At 40.5% G+C, this 24,879-nt stretch overlaps 2 protein-coding genes across 7 annotated transcripts in view; one reads left to right on the top strand and one right to left on the bottom strand.

The window, feature by feature from the left end:
* The window catches only part of clip3 (CAP-GLY domain containing linker protein 3), a 59,914-nt gene extending 45,945 nt beyond the window's left edge, over positions 1 to 13,969 (top strand). For 5 of the 6 annotated variants that reach the window (XM_048522502.2, XM_048522500.2, XM_048522499.2 and 2 more), the window contains one exon: positions 3,802 to 12,018. In XM_048522502.2, coding sequence (XP_048378459.1) covers positions 3,802 to 3,856 — 55 coding nt within the window. In that variant the 3' untranslated portion in view covers positions 3,857 to 12,018. The other variant, XM_048522505.2, reaches the window with a different exon arrangement.
* Positions 11,396 to 24,134, bottom strand: LOC125447791 (homeobox protein goosecoid-like). Its single transcript, XM_048522515.2, has 4 exons — positions 24,054 to 24,134; positions 19,233 to 19,701; positions 17,745 to 17,929; positions 11,396 to 15,007 (listed from the first exon to the last, which is right to left on the bottom strand). The coding sequence occupies exons 2-4, from the start codon at positions 19,519 to 19,521 to the stop codon at positions 14,864 to 14,866; spliced, it is 618 nt and encodes a 205-aa protein (XP_048378472.1). The 5' UTR covers positions 19,522 to 19,701; positions 24,054 to 24,134; the 3' UTR covers positions 11,396 to 14,863.
* Positions 24,135 to 24,879: the final 745 nt, after the last annotated feature.

Genomic DNA, 24,879 nt, shown 5'->3' with positions numbered 1-24,879 from the left:
ATTCTTATGCTTAAACAACCTTTGCTCATGCCCATTTCCTCACCAGGGGTCACTGGCTCCTGTCAACAGTAGGAACCCAGTGGGAGACTCCTTTATTTTCAGCCTCACTGCAGTGCTGAGGCCAAAAGATACCAGTTACAGCTGCATTGGATGGGTTAGCTCAGAGGCTGGGAACTTGCTATCAAACCTTCTGCTTGTATATTTCTTGGATGTACGTTGTGTGGGTTAATGGGCAGGAAATTAAAAAATTGTGTCAAATAATATCAGGAAATGCTGGAATTACTTGTATGGCAGCAACTGTGAAAAGACTAACAGGATCAGCATTTTGAATTGATGACCTTTCTTTAGAACTGGAGAAAGAAAGATAGAAACACCAAAGGGGATGTCAATGTCAATAAACAAAATATGTTGAGTTGAGGTGTGACTGACTGGAAGGTTGCTGGCCAAATGAAAATTGGAGATATAAAGAACGCAGCAAAATATGAAACTGTGGCAAAGTAGCCATGAAGCAAAATAGAAAGAATTCCTAACATCGTCTGTATTTTAGATTTACAGCTTCTTAGATTTTTTTGCTCTTAAAGAGTTCCTGTTATCTTTAATAATATTGGTCATCCTAAATATCAATTACAGAATTGTTAGTACTTCTCTATGTGTAACAAGGGCATGAGACCTTCTCTACATTGCACAACAAATAGGTTCAACTCTGTAACAGTTTTTTATGCAGCAGGTTCCTAGGATAGTGGAAAGTTACAGAGTTGAGTTACAATTTAAATGTCTTTGCATCTGGGTTAGGGGAGTGCAGAGATAACTTAGAGTCATACAGCACATGAACAGACCCTTTGTCCCAACTTGTCCATGCTGACCGGGATTCCTAAACTAAACTCATCCTATTTCCTTGCATTTGGACCATATCCCTCTAAACCTTTCCTACCTATGTACCTGTCCAAACGTCTTTTAAATGTTGTTATTGTAACCACCTCTACCATTTCCTCAGGCGACTCCTTCCATACTCACACCGCCCTCTGCATGAAACAGTTGTCCTTCAGATCCATTTAAATCTTTCCCCTCTCACCTTAAAGCTCTGCCTTCAGTTTTGGACTCCCATACCCTGGGAGGTAAACACCTTGGCTGTTCACTTTATCTGTGCCCCTCACGATCTTATAAGCCCCAAAGCCAGCTCTCAGCTTCCCACGCTCTGAAGAAAAATGTCCCAGCCTATCTAGCCTCTCTTTATAATGTCCTAGTAAATCTTTTTGTAAAAATATTTGAAAACTGCTAAGTAAGGCTGGAGATGCAACTTGCTAAATGAGAAGAGAAACATTAGCCTTTTATGTTAACCCACTTTGAAAGGTGATTTTTAAAAGAGAAGAATGTAAAAAGCAAAGATACATAAAATTTGAACTGAGTTTAAGTTTGATTCCCAACACTTTGATTCTGAACAATATCTTGTTGTTCCAAGATGTGACATCTCGCTGTGAATCATTGCAGCTGATTAATTATTGAGTGACAGCCCGTACTGGCCTGTCCATTTGTTCAAACTGGTTTTGAATTCAAGTGGATTTTGAAGGGAGGTGTTGCCACGAAGATGGTTTATTTTGAATTCAGCCAATTTCTGGCTGCCAGCCAGAAATACCTGAACCTAAATAAAACAGCTTTCCAGCCTCTCTCTGACATTTATTACAGGTCACTTCAAGTCAGTAATTCATCAGCACAGGCTGAGAGATGTTAACCACAGAGATAATAACTGTCATCATGTTGGATACACTATTGCTGCTGGTAACAGTCTCTGAAAGTTTATAAGAGACTGTTTGTCTTTCCTTTCCTCCTTATTCCAGCACTGTTCCTAGAGAGCAACCGCTCTAACCCATGGTTTGACTCACCTTTTCACAGATCAGTGAGTGACATTTGCTCACTAATTCACTGGTCAGTGTGTCCAGGGAAATCATTGTAGAGAAGGTAAAATGTCTCATATTTCACTTTAAGTGATCTCCAATATTCTGGTTCAGCATGATTATTGTTCTTCAAAGGATGACATATTTTGCACTTCTTAGCACATTTTCAACACACAACTTTTAAGATGTTGAATCCAGACTAGCAGTCAGGTGCAGTGTCCCAGTCCTGGGCCTGGGAGGGGATTCTTGCTCCTGACGGTTGCCCTATGGTTAATCTGTTCCTCTGCAGGTCTGGTGAGGACAGGGTTTGAGTGCGAAGCCTCATATAGATCACCTGCTCGTCACCACAATCATGGTCTTTGTTGAGGTTGGCCAGTTTGAGTGAGGTAAACAGAGGACAGGGATCAAACTTCGTGGCTATAAGTGTGGACAGGAAAATGAGAGAAAATTGGAGAAGGAATCTGAAGGTTCAGTCAACTCACACTGCTGTGCAGGATCATCACTTCCATGTTGATGACATTATTGTGACACTGGTCTCACTAAGTTGGCATCTTGATCAGTGTATTTTATATGCTCGCTCACCTCAGTTTACTTCCTGCACAAACCTTACGTAAAGCTCCTGTTTCTCCCCCCCCCTCAAAAATTCTCAGATATTCTCAACTGGCCTTTGTCTCACTCAGCTGAGATATCCATTTGAAATGACCTTGCACCACGTGGAGAGTAAAGAGCAAAAAAATTCCTTCATGAATGGAACTGTTTTGAATCCCTTTTTAGCTACAATAATCTGCACCCCATTTAGACAAGGGATGAGAGCAGGTGAAGTGGCCAATGATGGAACTGAACCACTCTGGCCAATAATATTGGCAAATTTGACCCCGTGAGCTTGGCCAGGTCAGCTGTTACGGTTCGTACATTAACCTTTGAGCCAACGAAGGAGCAAGAGTCTCAATCCATTGCCACTTATTGGACAATGTGCATACCATGAGGACTGGAATGGGTGTGGTTGTGAACACTCCCCTCCTTCCAGCATCCATCAATACTTCACTGTCACTTGTTATCTCAGCTTTATGTTGTCAGTACTCTATTGCCACTTGTCTCAGCCTCATGATGTAGGGTTCAGTGGGTGAGAGAAACCATTGAGATCTGTGCCAAGTGTGAGTTGGCACCTTCCTGGCAAAATGCAAGGCAAAGGACCATGTGAGAGTAGCTAGTTATTGTCAAGTTGATTTCACTCTTAAGGAGCCATAAGCTTTTCAATCCATTGTTGACATTCCAATGGCCTTTAGTTTGTTCATTGTGGATTTCTGTCTTCCAATTCTCCGGTTTATCCATGACAATCTATTGCTGGAACGATCCCGGGCTAATCCTTATGACGTGTTCCTCCCACTGCTTGAAGTAACAAACTCTAAAGAACTGAGAGTTATTCCTGTAGGCTTCTGAAATTCCCCCTTTCTTCTTTATTCTCTAACCGTTTTTATCCAGTGGCACAAGAGAGCCAGAGAAACGCACTATAATAGTATCACCAAAAACCAATTTTTTGTGAAATTTTCCTGTCATTATCAATGACAATGTAAAACATACAAAAGTATTAGGAATAGGAATTCTGTACCTTAACTCTTATGCAGTATAATTCAGAGCCTGGAGTTTGGAATTGGTGAATTTAAAGATTTGAATAATATGCTTGAAGATGAAATAATCTAGAACAAAATAAAGCCACTAATTTATTATTTGTTCTCAAACATGTCAACCAGCCAGCCAGGTAAAAGGTGGATGGGTGACTGGGATTTACTCAGCTTATCCTCTGTTTTATCTTGCATCTGAATACCCCTTTCTGAATCCTTGCTTCTCTTTGTATTCCAGAACATCCTTATCTCAACTCCCTCCCCTCTCTTGTCTCTTCTCATTCCAGATTACTCTTCTGCTGTTGGTTCCCCTGGATGCTGAGAGCAGAAATGCAGTCGTAAAAAAAACCTTCTCACCCTCCTCCTTGGACTCTACTCTTCCTCCTCAACTTGGTTCTTTATTTGTGCTTTGGAGAAAGACTGCCGATCACAATCTTAGATACTTAGTTCAGCCAGATGCAGTCATAGTTGATTCTAGTGCCTTGTACCTTGATTAAATATCCCTGCATTCCACAGTAATTGAAATAGATGAGATGACCTTTCCTTTGATACTGATTGAAAGATAAATATATATATATAAAAATATATATAAATTAACGTGAAGATGGTTTGTGATTCCTGTCTATTTGATTGATAAAAGCCAAGGTTGTGTTTACTGTCAAAATAATGGCCTATACCATGGTACTGAGAATCTGAGAACTTCCCTGTGTGGTGAAATTTATGTCATGTTGGTGTTTCAACTGTTTTGCTATATCTTGGAGCGTTAAGGGAAGTGAATTGTATTTGGGATTCCATGAGACTGCTCAGGAAGAATGAGTTATTGAGTGCTTCAGTTAATGCCTGATGGGAATAAATACATAAAATGCTGTTCAAATAAAAACCAAAAATAAAGTTCAGGAAGGATTAACATCTGCACTACTGTTTAGAGGGGCTTGAGAAGGTACGATGAATTTTTATTACAACTTGTCAATAATTCATTTTTCATTTTCTCATCTCCCCATCTCTCGAAGTCTGGTTTAACAGGGAAGCCTCAACATTGAGTGGGGACGGGCTATTTAACTACCAGAGGCATCACAACTTAAGTTAGATCTTGCTCAAGTCCCCCATTGTGCTGTTTTAGGTAAGTATCATGTAATATTAGTGAGCGGCAATGCATCTACCCCATCTCCATCAACACCCACCCTTCCCACCTCCCTCGCTTTCCCCACAGGCATTGGAGCTGGGAAGAATGAGTGCTCTCAAACTGAGCCCTGAATGAGGACAGCCAACTTGGCAAGACCTGGGAGCAAAGGACTGCTGGAATCTGGGATCTTCCTGTGCTTCACAGGAAACATTTCATTTCTTCTTTTATCTTGAATATTTGAAATTGGATGAAGATTAATTGGAGACTTCACTTGAAGTTATCCATCTTCTATTTGGCTGAAAGCATTACTGTCTCATTATTATTCAGACTGAATGCCATCAGATGCCAGCATTGTTTAATTTGCACTAATCTTTTCAGGCCCTAAATCCAATTTATATTTTCCAGCCATCTCGGAGTAGAATCTGATTTACAGCATATTTCTTTGTGGGAGGGGTGTTATCTGTTATTTCAAGATGAATTTCATCTCTTTATTTCCAACTTTTCCACCTCATGTTCAGCTTTCAACCAATAGATGCTGGCACTATTTGTGAAATGGGTTTGTCGGTCTCAGTTTAGGTCTCAGAGTGAAGTATTTCAAGCAAGAACTGCTCCAGGCTTGGTACTGAGCTGTTAGAGGACTGGCTAGAGAATGGCCAGTACAATGAGTGTCCTTCTGAAGTTGGAATGAGGTACATTGTTGGACAAGAGGGAGCTGCATGCTGTATCTTATCCATGATCCTCCCCAACCTGTTTGCACTTGCTGCTGATACAGAGGTAGTTACTCAATCCACAACACAAGGTTTCCTCACCTCGATTGGAACAATAGGTTATAGCTGATTCAAGGTATTCGGAAAAGGGAAAATCACTACATCATCAGGCAGGAGATCTTCCTTCCTCTGCTGACCACATAACCCAGCAGCATCCTGCTCTGATTTGGGATTGTTGTCTGTCAGGAGAAATTCATTGGAATGTTCTACTTTGGATAACCAGGTTTTAGCTTATAAGTGAATGTAGGGTCCCGATTTCTGGTTAACCAAGAACACTAAACGTCAAAGTCTCCAAATGCAACTTCAGAAAACATCTGGTGTAACGTCCTCTGTAAGTTTGACAGTGAGCAAAAAGCATGTGTATCAGAAAATATAAAACGAAAGATCTGGGAGAACAAAGGTAACCTCTAGCTGTTGCCTCGTTTGTAGTCAGGCCTGACTCCGATGTTTAGGTGAGACAGCCAAACATTTTGGAAGTTGGAAACCAGACATCTAAAATCTTTAAGTGTGTGTGTTTTTTCTTAAAAGGTTGCCTCATATCATTTCTAAACCTTGTCATGTGGGAGCTTTTGCCAAACAAACTTTTAAAGATATTTCACCTACAGCAAGATGGTATTGATTTCTGGGTGCCAGTGACTAACTGCGATCTTAGAAAAAAAGTCGTTGAGATCCAGGAATCTTGCATAATAGAACCTGAAATTGACATTTCAATTACACTGAAGCCGAGGGCCTCATTTAAAGTTTAGTGAGTTTTCTCTATAATGGCCTCTTGTGATTTATTTCCATGTTTTCACTGAATCACAAGAAGCAATCATCAATGAAATTCCTCCAAATCAGAGATGGGTTTCTGCACTTCATCATCAGCAGTGAGGAGGTGAGGGCCCCAAGCACTGGTCTCCCTCAACCCAGTCATGCTCCTCTCCTTTATCCTGCTCCATGTTTAGTTTTAAATTTATCAAAAGGCAGTGATCATACAGCTAAAGAGCAAAGCTGCTGTGAATGTGAAGTGGGAGCTGGAAACACAAGCCACCTTCTCCCTGAAATTGTTACTTTAATGTACGAATCACCGTAAAAAAGAAGTCTTGTATTAACATCTGCGAGAGAGTGAGTGTTTCTTGGTAAATTTGGCAGCTACAGGATTGCAATCTCTTTTAAAGAAAAGAAAGTAATGTGGAAAGATGGAAGGTGAAACAAACGGAACGAGCTGAGCAACCAAACAGATGCGTAGCGAGAAACATTGGAAATTCCTGATGTTTTTGGTTAAATGTGCTTTAAGTACATTGAGCTTGGTGTTAAAAGTCTTTTGTAACATGATTGCTCGATTTATTCCTCTAAAATATGCTGAAAATTGTATTTTTTTTTCCTCTCCTTGATTCTAATGTTAATTAACATAAATTTTGAGGAATTTGTCTTGTCCCTGAGAATAATGATCTTGAAAATGTGCTCATGTTCACAATAAGCTCTCCCTTCTCTAATTGCCCCTCTCCTTACTTCGCCCTCCTCACTGCATTATCTTTCTTTCCCTTTCCTTTGCCTTTCCTGCCCCCTTTTTGCACCTGAGCCTCCCTGCTCTCTTTCCTGTACCTAGTTTTCTCCCCTCATGATTCCCCCCTTCCATTTTCAAAGTTGTCGCAAATAACTTCAGTTTTATAGCAAAACCACAGATCACATTGAAACATATAAAATTCAGGCAGGACTGAATGAACTGGATGTAGGAACGATGTTTCACCTGACCATGGATGGAAGAGTTAGAGCAAGGGTTACTTTTTTGAGATGTAGAGTAGGCCGATTCAGGACTGAAAACAAGTGGTGAATCTGTGGAATTCTCCAGCATAGAAGGTGGTGAAGGCTAACTCACTGACTGCTGTACATTAAATACATAAGGAGTATGGGTAGAGAGCAGGAGTATGAAGTTGAGATGGAAGATCAGCCACCTGATTTATTGAATAAGTGAAACAGGTTCGAAGGGGTGAATAGCCAGCTCCTCCTCCTGTGCTGCTATGAGTCTAATCTCTGGAAGTTCTCCAGTGAAGTCAAACCATATTAAAAGATACAGTGTTCACATGTGGCTGTGCATTAAGGGAATCAGTGTTGTCTGGTTAATTATTCCAGCTATGTGCTTTCACTCATGATGTTACCCCTTGATAATAATTTGAAATATAATTTTATAATTATTACTGATATTACCTCAGCTAAGTCATTAATACTGATTTTATCATTTATCTTGGTGTCATTATAGAGCTTGCTGTGTGCTAATTGGCTGTTCCGTTACATTCATACTTACACTTAACATTGGCTATAAAAATGTCATGTGGAGCTGGAGGAATGCAGTGGGCCAGGCAGGCTGTGTTATCTCTGATTCCAGCATCTGCAATTCTTGCAATCTCTGTTAAAAATGTTGTCCCCTGTTTCCTCCCTTCAGACACACCCCTCCAACCACTTTTCTCATGAAAAGCTAGGCAATGAGCGGGAAGGCTGTTTGGTTAAGGGAGGCACTGCAGCAAGACCAGATTCTGCCACAGTTCCCATGTTCACCGCTCACGAGCAAAAGAAACAGGCTTAGTGCAAGTTTCTAATCTTTGTCAAGTCTCAAATTGCTTAACTCAAAACCCCACAAGTTTCCTACAGTCAGCCTCAATGTTGCATTGCTCCTCTGTATCCACCAGGGGAAGTCTAGTAGCATTCCTGACTAATCTCTGTTGGTTAATTAATTAACTTTTCACTCCATCTTTATGAAACTTATAAAATTGATTCAGCCTAGAGAAAATCTTGTGTAAGCTCATGTAATCATATTAGTGGAAGTTATGGAGTATTAAAATACAATCAGAATTACTTTGTTCATACTTTTTTGTCCATCCACAGTTAACACAAAATAACACCTATCTGCATTTACATAGCACCTTTAAGGATGAAAAATATCCAAACGCATTTCATCAGAATTATCAGCATTTAAAATTTTATATCAAGCTACAACAAGGAGGAATTCTAACATCCTTAGTCAAAGAGGTCAATTTTAAAGAACATCTTCAGGGAGGAGAGAGTGAGTTTAGAAACAGAATTCCAGAGCTTACAGTCCAGATAACTAAAGGCATGGTCACCAATAGTAGGGCTGGAAGTAAGAATGCATAATCCAAGTTCGTGCAAGTGTCTGACTGGTCACATATTGCAACAACAACGGATTTCTCGGTAACAAATAAAGTGCTCTACACAGAGCTGACATAACCCAAAAAATGATGTAGGCATTATTAGTAAGGCCAGCATTTGTTGTCCATTCCTAATTGCCCTTGAGAAGGTGGTGGTGAGCTGTTACCTTGAACTGCTGCTGTCACTGTGCTGTTGGTAGGCTGTTCGGAATGGAGTTTGAGTTTTGACCTGAGACCAGTTGAAGGAACAGCAATATATTTCCAAGTCAGAATGGTGTGTGACTTGGAGGGGAACTTGCAGGGGATGGTGTCCTTATGCATCTACTGCCCATGTTCTTCTAGGTTGTAGAGGTCACAGGTTTAGAAGGTGCTGTAAAGGAGCTTACTGAGTTAGTGCAATATGTCTTGTAAGTGGTAATCAAATGGGCTCCTTTGTGTTGAATTATGTAGAGTTTCTGAATGTTTTGGACATCTGGCAAGTAGAGATTATTCAGGTTTGTGTCTTTTGATGGTAAATAGACAATAGGGAGTCTGGAGGTTAGAATTGTCCACATCTGCCCTGCTCTTGTGGCCACAGTATTCTGTTTCTGGTCAGTAGTAAACCCCAGAATGTTGATGGTGCGGTATTTGACAATGGTAATTATCAAGGGGAATAATCCTCACTTGTTGGAGACAAATATTGCCTGACACTTATCTCGCTTGAATGTCACTTGTCAAATCAGGCTTGGCTATTGACTAGGTTTTGCTGCATATGATTATAGCAGAGCTGATTAGCAGGGTCAAAGGTGTTTGAACATTTTTAGAGCAGACAATTTTAAATGAGTTGTTTGGAAATATCACTAACAAATTCAGTTGCTTGTCTATTTTAATAAAAGCTAATTTTGTCCTCACCATTGTGTTGCATAATTTGAAGATACTTATGTAAATCCAAATTGTTCTGTATCACATCTTTTCCCCAGTCTTGCTATCCCCCAATACTAGCCCATTACCTATCCCTTGTCTACACATCTGTCCCTATCCAGCTGTAATAAATCCCAATCTATCTTACACTATACCCCATCGGTCCTCTCCAATCCCGTCAAGTTTTCAGAAAACTGACCCCATTCCTTGCAAATGTGACATGCTCACATTATCTGAGCTGCGTTTTTGAAGTTCACATCAGAATTTCTGGTTACCCAAGTATAATACGAGCTTGTTAAGAATTCACAGGGGTGCTGTTTCCAAGAGGTGTTTCCTGATGTGATGCTGTTCCAGTTTTGCCAAAACTGGAAATCCTTGCCATGTTAGCATGAAATGGCTATAAATTTGCAGCATGTCAGTCAGCCAGTCCATTGCTTTCAATTTCACTGGAGACTTTAAAGTGACCAGACAGTGGGTTGTCATTTACTTACTAGGCCCAGGCACAGTAGTCACTGATTTTTACTTGAAAGGGAATGTTTTTTGAGCTATATAGGGAAAGAAAATTCAAGGAGGAGTGGGATTAATTAGACACATCTTTCAAAGTGCTAGCACAAATGTGAATGATCTTCTGTGCATTAAGATTCTTTGTTTCTGAGCTCTTCTCTTATATACCTTTCTCAAAAGAGCATTCTTCATATGGGAGCTAGTCAGTGAATTACTCCAGTTACTCCACCTGGGGATCAGGGGATAAATCCCAGCTATCCATGAGACTGCTGACTAATGCTCATATAAGCACATTTTCAGATGGAGTTGGTGGCTACTGATCATGTTTTATCCACTCTGTTTCTCATTGCAAGGGGACACTGAAGCTGATTATAACAGGTTAAACATTGGCCTGGCTGAGATCAGCTTCCTGGATACAAGGCTGGGAAGCAAACCTGTGAGCTTGCAGACTGGTATAACTTGGTGAATCACCAAGTGAGAAAGTAGCCACCACCCTGCTCGGTGGGACATACGCTTTATAATTCTCTCTTTGAATGGTGTTCTTGCAGTTTCTATATGTAAAGCATTAAGATGCCCATGCAAACCAGATGGGTATTTGAAGGCAGGTAAGGGTGGCTGTTCTTGCAGACCAAAAGAGAAAAGTTTTCCCTTTTTTATTTCATTGCTCGTTATTATTTCTTGGAGTTTTTCTGCTTCTATTGTATTAACTTCAAGTCCGCAGACCTGTGAGTTACTGCATGTTCCTGCCTAACTGATGCGTATTCTCTTTCTGTGGAGACCAAGTATTTCTGAATGATCTGTTGCTCCGGGCATGTATTTATGATGTTGCTTAAATAAACATATTTCTATGTGCATTTTACCATGAATGGCCATGATGATGTTTTGTAATTCAAGATGCCAATTCCCCACCACCTTCACAGAGGACCTGTACTTTAAATCCTTGAAATCCTTTCCAATGCTTTGATGGAAGATCATTGCTTGGGATGATGCATATGTTCACAATAATTATCAATAACTCCAATAAAGAGCTTGTTATTTGAATCAGTTTGAATTTTTTCCACCAGGCTCGTCTTCTATCCGGAAGCCTCCTGACTTAAGTGCCATGAGTGGAAATATACTTTGGGCTTACCTTTTTCATTTGCTACTTTCTTCTGCTCATTTGCGACTCAAGCTCTTTTGAAAACTTTTGATGTAGTTAATACACAAGCTCCTAGAGTGGACACTCTTGTTGAAATACATTTAGGTGACAGTAATTCCAGGTATTTGTGAACCATACAAGGTTATTTTCCACAGGCAGCAGAAGGACACCTGGTTGGATGAGATGGAGGGGTGAGGTAGCGAATGGGGTGGTCGAGAGTGAAGATATGCAAAATGTTAAAGACTGACTTTACAAAGATACTGTGGAGAAATCAGACGAATGGCAAAACCTGTAAGATAGTAAACTAACAATAACTTTCACTTGTGTAGCATTTTTAATGTGATATAATTTCCCAAGGTGCTTAATAGGAATATCATCAAACAAAAACTTTGATACAATGACAAAAAGAGTTACTATGATAGATGACCAAAAAGATTGATCAAAGACGGTGATTGTAAGGAATATCTTAAAAGAATAGAGAAATATGAAGATATTTAGGAACAAATTTAAGGCATTGAGAAAACTATTAGTATATACGGTCCCTTCGCAGGGTAGGGTGGTATTAATATCCAAATTCAGAATGTGTCACCAAAATTATTGGGTTTATTTTCCATTAGAAAACCATGGGGGTAAAATTTCTTCAGGTGGCAGTTGTTACGAAGTTGGGTAGAGTATTTGTGAATTGGAGGGCAGGAAGCTAAAATGTGTGGTTATTTTGAGAGTTGAAATGCTTTTAAGCGTAGAGTTAAACAGAAGGTGTCTGTAAGCAGCTGGGAAATAGTACAGACAGTTCTAAAATTGTAACATGCATCCATTAGCTGTGTGAATAGAAACCCTCAGGCTTGTTTTGAAGACAAGTTTGAATTTAAAACAAGCACCTAGATACCAAAAGCCAATCGACCTTAAATCTGATGGTGTTGACAACCTGAAACCAATCATTTTTTTAGACATTGATGGGTCAACGTGCGTTATATAAAGTTGAGGGCATTTGGAAAAACCGGAGAGAGCCAACTGCCATCTGAGGGGAGAGCCAAACTTCAGCTGGAGCGAAAGTAAGTCCACCATCTGAGATACAAACCTGGCTTTCACAAAAAAAATTCACCTCTCTTAAAAAGGTACCACAGTATTTTAGCTCAAAGTCTTCACTGAAGAAATTAAGGAAGAGAACATCCCTACCAGCCGAAAGACATTTGTGACTCAAGGTCGACAGAAGAAACATTGTGTGAACTTGGAGAGATTAAATTTAAATTTATTGTTGTCTAGTTAATTGGGTTTATGTAAGTGGGACTTGTGTTTATTTGAACAGCATTCTGGTGGAATTTAGATCAGTTAGGGAGTAGTTAGTAGTCTGGGGGAATTGTCAGTTTGTTAGCAATCCTGTTAATTTGTTTGTTGTTAGGGTTAAGTAAATAAATTGTTTTTTATAATTGTAAAGTTTGAGATCATGGATTTTCTTTATAGCCACTCTTTTAAAAGATTACAAGAGGAAAGGTGAGCTTCTCTGGCTGTTTTAGTAAGTATTAGAGGGGTTTGGCCATTCCCCCTCTGTGACACAGTGCGGTGTGGATAAGAGTAATTCAGTCTCCCTTTATAGTCTACCCAACATCCCGAAGTTGACGGGAAACAAAATAGAAGAAGACCACAAATACAGAGCTGTGTAAATGGGGTGGGTTTAAACAGGCTCGAGTGTGAATGAGCAGTTAACTAGCTGTTGTCCAAGATGAAATTCATCTCCATGGATTTCATGTGGTTGAGGTGATGAAGGGAGTACATTTTGCTAATGGGGTGGGTTATTTGAGTTGGATAAGAAGGGGAAATATGTCAATATAAAAGAAGGAAAGAGGAAGTTAAGATGCCAGAAGTCAGGATAATCAATTCCCTCCTACTGTCCAACCGCCATCATTAAGTCATTAACATAATTGGATTTGCTTTGAAAGCTGCGATTGGAAGGTCATCTGGTGTTGCATAAGGTGTGTGTGATCAGTAGGTGATGCCTCGTCTCGTCTGGAGCTGTGTGTTCTCGGGAAGAAAGAATTCACTAGAATTTGTTTTCCCCAAATTGGCCATTTATTATTTCTTACTTGGTTCCTCCTCTTCCAGGAGTTTACAGAGGGAAGAGATGGGTTCTTGCCTTGATAGTTTGGCCACAGACGCTGTGTGGGCTTTGTAAAGTTTTCTAATCTCCAAGGTAATTTTAGAGCCTCAATCGTTAGTTCTTGTGGCCCCAGGGGAAAATTAACCTCTCTTTCTATCTGTTATTCTTACATTTTAGTTGTGTAAGTTTGGTAGTAGGAGCTGGAGAGAACATTACAGCTCTTGAAATCAGATAAGCTAAGAATGTAATCTGCTATGCTTGTCACTTGGGTGAGTACTAGAGGGAGAAGTCATTGATGATGCCTTCAGCAGGGAAAGAAAGAAACAGCAGTGGAAGGAGAAGAAAAAGTGCATGAATTATTCAAGACAAAATACAACAATGAACTATAGATGCTAAAAATCTGAAACGAAACAGAAATTTCTGGAGAAACTCAGGTGTGGCAACATCTTTAGAGAGAAAGCAGTTAACATTGTGAGTCCAGTGAACTGGACTCAAAACGTTAGCTCCACTTTCTCTCTACAGATGCTGCCAAACATGTTGGATTTCTCAAGTAATTTCTGCTTTTAATCAAGACAAAATTCACTCATGTTCATGAAAATGTAAAGAAGGAACAAATTCAAGATATTCCTGCCTCTGTACACATTATATCACTTGAAGAGTTTTCCTGTAGAAATATGTTTAAAAACTACATTTTCTGTTTCTGCTCTGGAATTGTATTATCTATCAGTCTGTACAGGATTTGTGAGATTGTACAACCAGCTGCAAAATAAAGATGTTTAAATGAATTTGAAGCCTCAGAACTTATCATTGCAATGCCATGTACCAAAGTACATGGATCACAAACTAATTCCAGCTTCCATGGGGCTCTGCAGAAAAGTTTATATAAATATTAGAATCTTTTCAGAATCTGCTAGAGCTGTGAAGAATTATGGGGTGCTTTCAGCACTCCCCTGGTCTCTGCAGAGGCTGATCGCCACAGGCCAAATCACTCTCCTTAAGTACAAGGAGATGGACAAACAGCCACTGTCACTGAAATATTTTTAAGTGTCAGAGGACCATTAACAGAAAATTTCTAGGGAATATAACTATTGATAAAACAGTAGTGTAGTGACAAAGGGAGTCTCAAGTATTGGAGACTGGCCAAACAAAGACAATAAAATTAAATATTCACATGTAAATATACAGTAATGACTTCCAGGACTAGAATTTAGTTTGATTAGTTAGCGGAGATTAGAAAGATCTTGGGTTTTTTCCTACACTTTATAGCTTTACTCACTCTCTAGATTCAAGGAGATTAATCCGTTATTCTACAAAATTGAACTGAATCTACCCTCAAAGGAGAGTTTGAGCCTTAAATGAGGTGATTAACGTGGGTTTCCAGACAGATGTGAATTAATGGTACAAAATAGGTAAGACTACTTAAAATTAAGCTATGAAATTAGAACAAGAGGGCAATTTCACGGTGCAAAGCTACTTTCAGACAAAATTGGGAGTTAGTCAGAGGTAGATGGTAAAGGCAAGATATGGTTCTGCTGAATGCTCACCATCATTTATAGATTTGTATACAAATGTCTTTTTTTTACATGTTGCATTCCTAAGGTGTGAAGAAGTCTGCATCAGGTTGAGAATACAGTGGTATTTCTGCATGTGTATAATAGTAGTCCCTCTGTGCTCGGCTGTCATGAATTGATGTTGATGTCCAGTAACTGTTTAGGGCATTTGTCTACTGTGTCTGTGCTGTTGCACTCACTGGAACTGTCCAACTGCTCCGAGAGAGACGTCTTTTCTTTCCTCATCTTTGCCCGACGGTTTTTGAACCAGACCTGTGTGAATATGATGAGAGTTACAGATAAGGACACAGTAACCATTTGTACTTTTGAAGGGTGTCTTTAACACAATAAAGCATCTCACAGAGCATCACAAGGATCACATTTTGCAAGATTACAGCAGACAACTGAAAATGCTGTTAAAGAGTTAGGATTTAATGCTATCTAAAAAGGTCAGAAGTCACATGACACCAGGTCAGAGCCAAACAGGTTTATTTGAAATCACCTTTCGGAGCAGTGTCCCTTTGTCAAGTGTGACTTCTGACCTTGTCCACCATAGTCCAACACCAGTATCTCCACATCTTAAAAGGTGGAAAGTGAACTAGAGAGATTTAGGGAGGGAATCCCAGTGCTTAAGTTCTACGCTGGAGCAATTCAAACTGGGGATTTTGAAGAGGCCAGAATTAGAGAAGTGCAGAAATCTTAGAGTGTTTCTGAGCTGAAGGAGATTGCAGAGGTAGGAGGTTGTGAGGCCACGGAATTGAAAACAGGAATAAAAGAAGGTGGGAAGAAATCATTTCTCACTGAGATACCAGTTAATTATCAGTCCACTGTAAAACTGCATGCTATTGGTGCCTTTCTCTATTCTTCCAAAACATTGTTTTACTTCAAGTAAGATGTTAAAAAGGATCTTTTTGATGCAGTAGTAGCATCTTATCTCTGGGCTAGGTGATCCAGGTTCCAGTTCTCTAACCTTGAATTGTGCAATATTATGTCTGAACAGTCCGATTAAAATAACTAAAGGAACAAAAGGGCCAATGGCAGGGGACAGGATGGGGAATGTAGTCATTAAACTGCAAGCTAAATTGACCAGGCAGTGTTAAAGCACACATTTAAAACATGCCTTATTGGATTAGTGATAATGGGAACTGCAGATGCTGGAGAATCCAAGATAATAAAATGTGAGGCTGGATGAACACAGCAGGCCCAGCAGCATCTCAGGGGCACAAAAGCTGACATTTCAGGCCTAGACCTTTCATCGGAGAGGGGGATGGGGTGAGGGTTCTGGAATAGAGAGGGGGAGGCGGACTGAAGATGGAGAGAAAAGAAGATAGGTGGAGAGGAGGTGGATTAGCAACTTTAGCTCAGAAATCAGACAACACCACATTATAGTCCAACAGGTTTATTTGAAATAACAAGCTTGAGGAGCGTTTCTGAAGTCTAAGGGGGCAACATTCCAAATGCATGTGTTTTCAAATAAACCTGTTGAACTCTAACCTAGTGTTGTCTGATCTCTGACGTTGTCCACCCCAGTCCAGTACCGGCACCTTCAGATCGCGACTTCAGTTGATTGGTTCAAACTCATCTCCAAACAGCAGATCCAGCACATCATTTAGCTATTGTCTCAAAGTTTACTGTAAATTTGCTCACATCCTGACTATAATAAAAAACTATATTAATCTCTAAACCCAAACTTTTTAGGAATCGATACCTTTGTTGTTTGTTTTGTTCAGGATGAGAGCAACCATGACCTGGCTCTTCATGTGAGATAGGACAGTAACAGATGCAGAGGCCATTCAGCTCATCTAAATTCATCCAGCTAGAAACAATCTATTGCTCCACACCTCTGTGCCTCCCCCATTGATGTAAACAATTGTTCCTTAATCAATGCCAGGATTTTCTCTTCCACTACTCTATTTTGCGTACAAAGAAGTTTCCTGATGTCTGCCCTAAGTTTACCTTTCAGTTTGAATCTATCAGCCCTTGGTCTACTCTAGAAAGGTAATACTTTTTCCATTCTCTTAGCTATCCTATTTACCTGTAATCATTCAGCTCTCAGCTCCTGCTATGTCTATCCCTTACATTCACCACAAAAAGGTCATTTTTCATGTACATTAAGTGTATCCAGTCTATTTTTCCACAACTGATTCCAATCATGTTCTCCCTCAATATCTACAAATGTAGATGTTCAACAGAAGTCATTGGAAAGTAGGCTGATAATTAGTCTAACCAGATTATAATGTGTTAAAACTGTGTTTACCTTTGTATAGTTAATCCTTTCTTACGGACAACAAGTTTTATGTTATCTTAATTTAGAATATTGGTACACAACAGTCACAAGGGGGCTGTTGTAATGTCCCTATCTCCGAGTCAGGAAGGCCTGGTTTCAAGTCCCACCTGCTCTGGAGGTATAGAAGAACATCTCTGCACAAGTTGATTAGAAAATACCTACAACAACCTTGCTTTAACACGTTCCAGATCAACCTGTTCAGTGATGTTCCTATACACCTCTGGAGCAGGTAGGACTTAAATATGGGCCTCCTGGCTCGGGGGTAGGGGCAACTCACTGCACCACAAGAAACCCCAATCACAGCTTTACTTTTTTCATGTACCAATCACTGCTTTAATTTTTTTCTAAATCCTGACGTGCTCTGACACACAAGTGGTAGTTTTCTTTCCCATCACCAAATCACCCATAGTATTTTTTCACCTTTTAACTATTGCCAGTAAATCACCTGCATTTTCCAAATGATTGATTTAAATGCAAAGCAGGGCAATGCAAACCATCAAAGGTGAGGGAAGTGGGTCATGCCTAAATTTGAATGGAAGGGGAGACCCAATCACTGCTTTAAGAAACCTGTGGGTGGGGGCGACGAAATTGGTCATTGAAGTCAAAAACAGGCAGCTAATTAGCCTGTTCTAAACACTGACTTGACTGTGTCCAACAATTTAAACACTGACTACAATTGCTGTTTCCTGTAGGTTACACACCCTTTAACTGGAGGTTTTGTACCTTGATTGTTTCTTCAGAGAGGTGGGTGGTCCTGGCCAGGGACTCCCTGGTGCTGCTGTCTGGGTAGCTGGTCTCATTGAAGAGGTTTTCCAATTCCTCAAGCTGCCTCTCTGTGAAGACTGTTCTGTGTCTCCGTCTCTTCTTCTGAACCTGGCTCAGCAAGTGAAGACCCAGCTGTGGCATACCTGGACAGGGACATTTTACAAACAAACACCTCTAATTTGATATACTGTCCCAAGACTCTTCACAGGATTGTTATGAAATAAAATTAGCTGAGCCACGTAAGGCTTTTTTTCAGAATAGGTAAACAATCCAGCTCAGCCTCAAGCAATGGCCAGTGAAAGGATAGAAGGTGGTGGCTAGGCAGTGGGTTTTACCTGCTGAGAATTAAAAGCACTGTGTGAGGAACAGTACAGAGAGGTCCCTGTGTGTCCCCCCCCACCCCCAACTAACAGCATCCAAAACACACAACATCTGATCATTTGATAACAAAGTGTGGAGCTGGATGATTTGATCATTTGATTTGATCTGATCATTTTCTATTTTGAAGTTCATGGAATCTTGTGCACACACAGCCTACCTGTGTTTTTCATATAATAACATTGATTGAACTTCACAGAGCACTATTTTGGATGTTTTCCTTATTGTGAGTAGGGTTTTAGAAATAATTTTTTTTGAATTTGGGAGCTGACAATTAAACCATTTCATTTGATGCAAATTAAACAAGCAGCATTGGAAAGTGTGTTCAAATGGGACTGGGTCATGAACTGTGGTTTGAATTTGGACAACAACATCTGATTTGAAACTAGTAAATGAAGCTGGGAACTGTGAAATGCCTTTGGGTTTGCCAGTTGGATAAAATAAAACTCCAATATTTTGTTTCTTCATATGCTACGGTACAGAACCACACTGCTTCAGTGACTAAGTATATAAAGATATTTGTATGAATAAAGTATGTTTTTGAAATTAAAAAAGGGAACTATGACAGTCTGAGCATTATTTGCAAACTTCCTCCTTAAATGCCCTTGATTGGATACCACGTGGAACAGACCAAGTAAATCCCTGGTTCACTATCTGACCTAACCTCAGTTAATACACCTCAGCTACTGTAATTTGCCTCCAAAAACCTTGATAGAGACTAAAGCTCCTCTTTCTAGTTATTAAGCCTCAGCATGCTTTAACACTGCAGGAGGGCTACACAGTTGTGAAGCATGCTGACGTTCACTGTCTTGTCTTGTAGGGGGTGAAGGCTGCTATACTGAGAGCAGCAGTTAGGTCTGTGTAACCTTGGTTTCGGGTTGGAAAGAAAATTGGGGTAATTTAAACTAACCCACCCATGTGGAATACCAATGAGATAGAGGGCAGTTTCAATCTCCTCTCCAATAATAACACACAAAATCTGTTACAACTCATTAGATCAAAATCTAAATACCTTCAACATAGAATTAAGTTACTGCGTTACACAGTCCAAAATCACATTGTTTTTACCTGTGCGTCTCAAACAGTAATGCGGAGGGGGCTGGTGGACCCAATTTGAACAGCATGATTGCTTTTCCATGCGTCCACAGTAAAAGTCTTCATGTCCTGAGAAACCATCAGCTGGTGCTGATTGTTGAGCTGATTGAAGTCCAGAATAACCAAAATTGTGCCAGCTGGGCAGAAAGCCATTTGCAGAGCGGAGGAGAAGTGGGCAACACTGCCACAGGAGTTGACCTGAAGGACATTTGGTGTCCTTGCTGGACAGAATGCTGTCAATACTGAAATTGCTGGCAAACATCAGAATCTGGTGTGCAATGTCCCTCCAAATGTCCACTTCCAACAATAGATGAGGCTGTTCCCTTGCGATCCTGAATTGTGAAATGTCTCACTGGGTTTATATTCTTTTCACCTGAAGGTTGGTTTTCTATATGACTGCTCTCTTCCAGACTGTGTCCCGTGGCACTTATCTAGGGATCTCCTGTGTATTCATATTTATCAGTCAGATCAGACATTTCAAACTGTGATCAGCTATTGTTCATACAGTATTTGTGTATTTAAAGAGAAGACGCCTAATCTAAAAGCAATTAGGGGCATCAAATCTTCATTTCTGCACAACAATGAATACACTCAGTGCAAACCACAAGACTTGATTCATTTCAAAATTCTCTGTCATTCAGCACATGTATATACTGTCACACATTAGCAAACATACGACTAAGCTTTTCATCATTGAAACCTTTCTTTCCTGAAATTTTCAAACACAGTATGTAAGCTTTGATTTTGTAGGTATGGTGCTTGGTTTGTTGTGACATTCTTGTACAGACTGCATTGTATTTTTCCATTCTATAACAACCCTATGAATCTCTACATCCATTAGAGTCGACTGTAACCTTTCAGTGATTGACTGGGGACCATACTGATTGCAGTGGGAATCAGCAGCCAAAGAGTATGCGCCCCCCAACCCTATGAACTGAGCACCAGACATATGTCCCAGTTCAGCTCATCTGTCTGAGGCATGATGATCAAGCTGGTTGATCGTCTCTCTCTCTCTCTCTACCCCCTGCCCCTTACCCCCACTCCCACTCCCACTCCCACCCACACTCCCCAAAAAGTCAAGTTTATTTAGAGACAGGCCAGAATTGCAAAGAAAAGGGAGAATAGGAGTGCCCTAGCTTATTTTGCAGATCCCAGTCCCACATTTTGCTGCTCTGGGACCCAGACACATAATCCACCACTTACCTGTGTCCCTTCGGTTTCATTCTTGAGGAGTTAGTCAAAGCAAGACCAGTGCTGGCCTTTACAGTAATTACTTTACTGCTCTGCAAATAGGGAGTTATAGGGAGAGGCTGAATAGACTGGGGCATTTTTTTTCTTGGAGCATTGGAGGCTGAGGGGTGACGTTATAGAGGTTTATAAAATCATGTGGAACATGGATAGGGTGTGTAGCCAAGGTCTTTTCCCCAGGGTGGGGGAGTCCAAAACTAGAGGGGCATAGGTTCAAGGTAAGAGGGGAAAGGTTTAAAAGGGAACCAAGGGGCATCTTTTTCATGCAGATGGTGGTGCGTGAATGGAATGAGCTGCCAGAGGAAGTGGTGGAGGCTGGTGCAATTACAACATTTAAAAGGCATCTGGCTGCGTACATGAATAAGAAGGGTTTACAGGGATATGGGCCAAATGCTGGCAAATGGAACTAGACCAGATTGAGATATCTGGTCTGCTCATATGAGTTGGCCCAAAGGGTCTGATTCCATTTTGTGTGACTCAGTGACTCTTAAATCCTGAGATTATTACAAGACTCTAAATTAAATGTGTAGTGTGGAACACATCAGGCCAGGCAGCATCAGAGGAGCAGGAAAGTTGATGTTTTGGTCAGCCCCAGAAGGATCCCAATCAGAAACATCAGCTTCCTGCTCCTCTGATGCTGCGTGGATTACTTTGTTCCTCCAGCTCCACATGGTGTTATCTCTGACTCCAGCATCGACAGTTCTTACTATCCCTACACTAAATGTATGCTATTTTTCTTTCTATATAGAACCATGAATGCCATAATAATTCCCAAGATGTAATCTGGCAATATTCGACGAGGCAAGGGTAGTTTAAGCTGACTAAAATGTTTTTCAAAGAGTTAAGCTTTAAGGAGCATTTCTTATGGGAGAGGGAGGGAGAGAGGTGGAGAGATTTAGGGAGGACATTCTACATTGAAGTTTATGGCCTTGGCAGGCTAAAGTATGGGTGGGAAAAATATTGAGTCATCTTGTGAAATAATTTGTGATAATGTACAAATAATAGCTTAGTTCAAGAGACAAACGAAACAATCCATTTGGACTTTGCTAGGATTCTGAAAGCAGTGCATTCCAGAACTGGACATATAAATAAGACAGGTGGACATGTTGTATTCTTTTTGTAGCCAGTTTTCGCATATTTTTGGAAACAGCTATTCCTGCCACTACTTTGTTGTTAATTATGTGTGCCGCAATTTCTTTCCCAGTGACTCAATGATCAGTCTTTTCCAACCTAGGTTCCATAAATATTCCTAAAGGGTTCTGTTGTACCACTTCTTTCAAAAGAATATTGTTCTTCCGTTTAATGAAAAATGGTTTTTATCTTAGAATTTCACATTATACTAAAGGATTTCTTAACCAGATGAAGATAATGTACATTGTACCGAACAAAAGACAAATTTGTAAGTTAAAGAGAGGGTTCATCCTATTGTGTGGTTCCCTGAGCAAACTGTCAAAGTCATTTGGTGGAGTGCCTCATTGCCAGTACTTTCTAACAGCCACAAGACATTGCTTGGCTGATGACAAGAAAGGCACTGCCCATCAGATCCTTCATGTACACCTAAACTATCTACAACACTGCATGTTGGCCCTGAAGTGGCTGTGCTGGCCAAGAGACAGCTCCTTCTGGAATGTGTCTTTGCAAAGGTCTGGAGAGAGATGCAGTGGTTTCTGTCAAGGTTCATCCCAAGCAGCTCTGTGATGCAGGACTCTGTGCTGCGCAGCTTGTTCGCCGGCACACACACACCAAGGCAAACATCAACTGTGCCTGGAGGACCATCAACCCAGTGAAAAATGCTCTTTGGGTCTGCCTGAAACTTGTTGGTCTTCCAGTGCAATGAGTTGACCCAGACCGAGTATTGCAGACTGGCAAATTCCAAGGTCCAGGACTGCACATTGAGGGATGCGCTGAAACTTGGGGCATCTACCACCAAGGCACAATGTGGAAAGACCATGGTCTGCAAAAATATAGTGGAGTATGTTCAGTTATCAGATTCCCCATTGCCTCAAAATAAAATATTTCCTTCCTGCACAGTTGGTATGTGAATATGAAATTCCAATGTATTGTTTGTGTTTCATTTTCCTCTTTGGAATGATTGCACAGAAGGGAATGAGAAGCTTTTTGTCGTCTGTACCTTCAGATATTTTGTTTCTGAATAAAGTCTATTCTTGTAATAAAGAAATCGTGGCACCTGGTATTTATAATATTGTATCCAGATCACTTAGACCCTGAGTTGTATTGCTGAATCACTAGTTTCACACCTGATATGGCAATAGGTTTTCAGCTGAAATACTAGAAACACATAAGACAGTTGCCATTTGATCTAAAAAGAATATTACTAGATGAAAAAAAATTTCCCAGATGCAGAGGTAGACCATTTGACCCCTCAAAGCTGTTGATCAATATCAACTTGTAGTGGATGGGGTTCTTCAACCAGAACCCAAGTGCTGCCTCTAAGTGGTGATATCTAACTGACAAACATATTATTAATTTAGCCTAGGACTTATTTAAAAGAGTAGGCGAATTTGAAACTCAAGGGATGTGGATGTGGCTAACAAGCCAGCGTTGGTCGTCCATTCCTAATTGCCCTTGGACTGAATGACTTGTGAGGTCATTTCAGAATCGACTTCATTGCAGGGAAGATTTCTTTCTCTAAAGGATTTTTAGGAACCAGGTGCGTTTTTACAACAAACAGCAGTACCTCTTACCATCACTGGCATTTTTTTTTGTCCCAGAATTATTTACTAAATTCCACCGGCTGCTGCAGCAGGCTCCAACCAATGATCCTAAAACGTTAGCTTTGGCTGCTGAGTTAATTCAGTGAAATTAATTACCCAATCAATCTGCCAGTGAAGTTATAAAAGAGGTCAAGTAGACCATTGAGGCCCAAAAGGATGGTCTTTGCGACCGTGATTTTAACTCAATGTAGTGAATTGAGATAGTATTACTGTAGGGTTAGAGAAAGTTCACAGCAACTAACTGTAAAGTTATGTTTGGTCTACACACAAGAGCGGGGCGTTATTATTATGGGATGTCTCCCCACGCTAATTGCTAGCCCTCACTGTGCAATAATGACATCTAACGATGTTAAAATTCGTCTGACACAAGACAACAGGATGTGAGATTTTTAACCGTTAACAAAAGGGACTCACTGGGGAGTCCAGATGGGAAGAGGAAACACGAATGAAAAAGGTGTGAGATTGAGCCATTAGCAGCGGGAAGCTGCGGTGAGCATTTACACTTGGAAGATGCTCGGCGGCTTGCAAAAAAAAATTTGTGCGGGTTGTACTAGGCCCAGCTTAGAAACACAACATTGTAACAGCAGCTTTAGTAATTGTATTTTTGCCTCGTATGAGATCTGTGCGTCCGCTCGAAGTGTTTACAACTAAAACGCTAAGACTGACTTGGAGACACTGGCGTAGGCAAACAATAAACGGATAAAATTCAACAATGGAAACAAACTGTAGTGTGTTGACTGTTGAAGTGTCTTTTAAACTTTTAAAGGGAGGGGAGGCGAACTCGATTTTCCAAAATCAAGATTTTCCTTACCATCAATACAGTAGAATTAGAAAAGCAGGCAGTTTGCAAATAACAAACACGCCCCCAACACTTTGATAACGACCCCTTCACCTGTTATAGAGGTGTTGCGGAATATATATATCGGCAATGCAGAAATTGAAAAGCATTCCCCTTCATTTAATAGCGCACTGGGACCTTTAACGTCCATCCGAAAAGGTTGATGGAGCCTCAGTTTAACAATAACACATCAGACAATGCGGCTGTCGATCAGGTCCGCACTGAAGTGTTAATCCGGATCATATGTTTAAATCCCAAGGAGTTGGGCCGTGATTTTCTGGTGATATGAAGCACTGATCCAGGCTGACACGTTAGTATAATAAACACCTCTCTGCTTTGATATTTATTCTTGGGGCTGCAGTTATTTACTCATTCCCTAATGTCCTGAGAAAGGCCTTTGTCATGCTCAGGACCAGGTGCTGGAAAATGTGATTAGAATAGTTTACATGGTTTTTAACTGGCAAGGATACGATATGCTGGACGGCCTTTTCTTAAGCTGTAGACCTCCTTGACTTCAGAGGTAGTCAAGAGTCAACCAAGTTGGTTACAGGAATAAAAATAGAAGTTGCTGGAAAAGCTCAGTAGGTCTGGCAGCAGCTGTGAAGAGAAAAAAAATCAGAGTTAATGTTTGGGGTCTGGTGACTCTTCCTCAGAACAGTGTGGACTGGAGTCACATTGAAGCTCAAACTGAGTAAGAATGGTAAGTTTCCAACCCTAAAACAACTGATGAAGTACAGAATTGTTACAGTGCCGGAAGTTATTTGGCCCTTTACATCTGCTCTGGGCTCTCCAAATGGGC

Source organism: Stegostoma tigrinum, chromosome 39 (genome assembly GCF_030684315.1).
Source record: "Stegostoma tigrinum isolate sSteTig4 chromosome 39, sSteTig4.hap1, whole genome shotgun sequence".
Lineage (NCBI taxonomy): Eukaryota > Metazoa > Chordata > Chondrichthyes > Orectolobiformes > Stegostomatidae > Stegostoma > Stegostoma tigrinum.
Note: the sequence above shows the minus strand (reverse complement) of the source record. Positions and strands in the feature narration are given on the sequence as shown.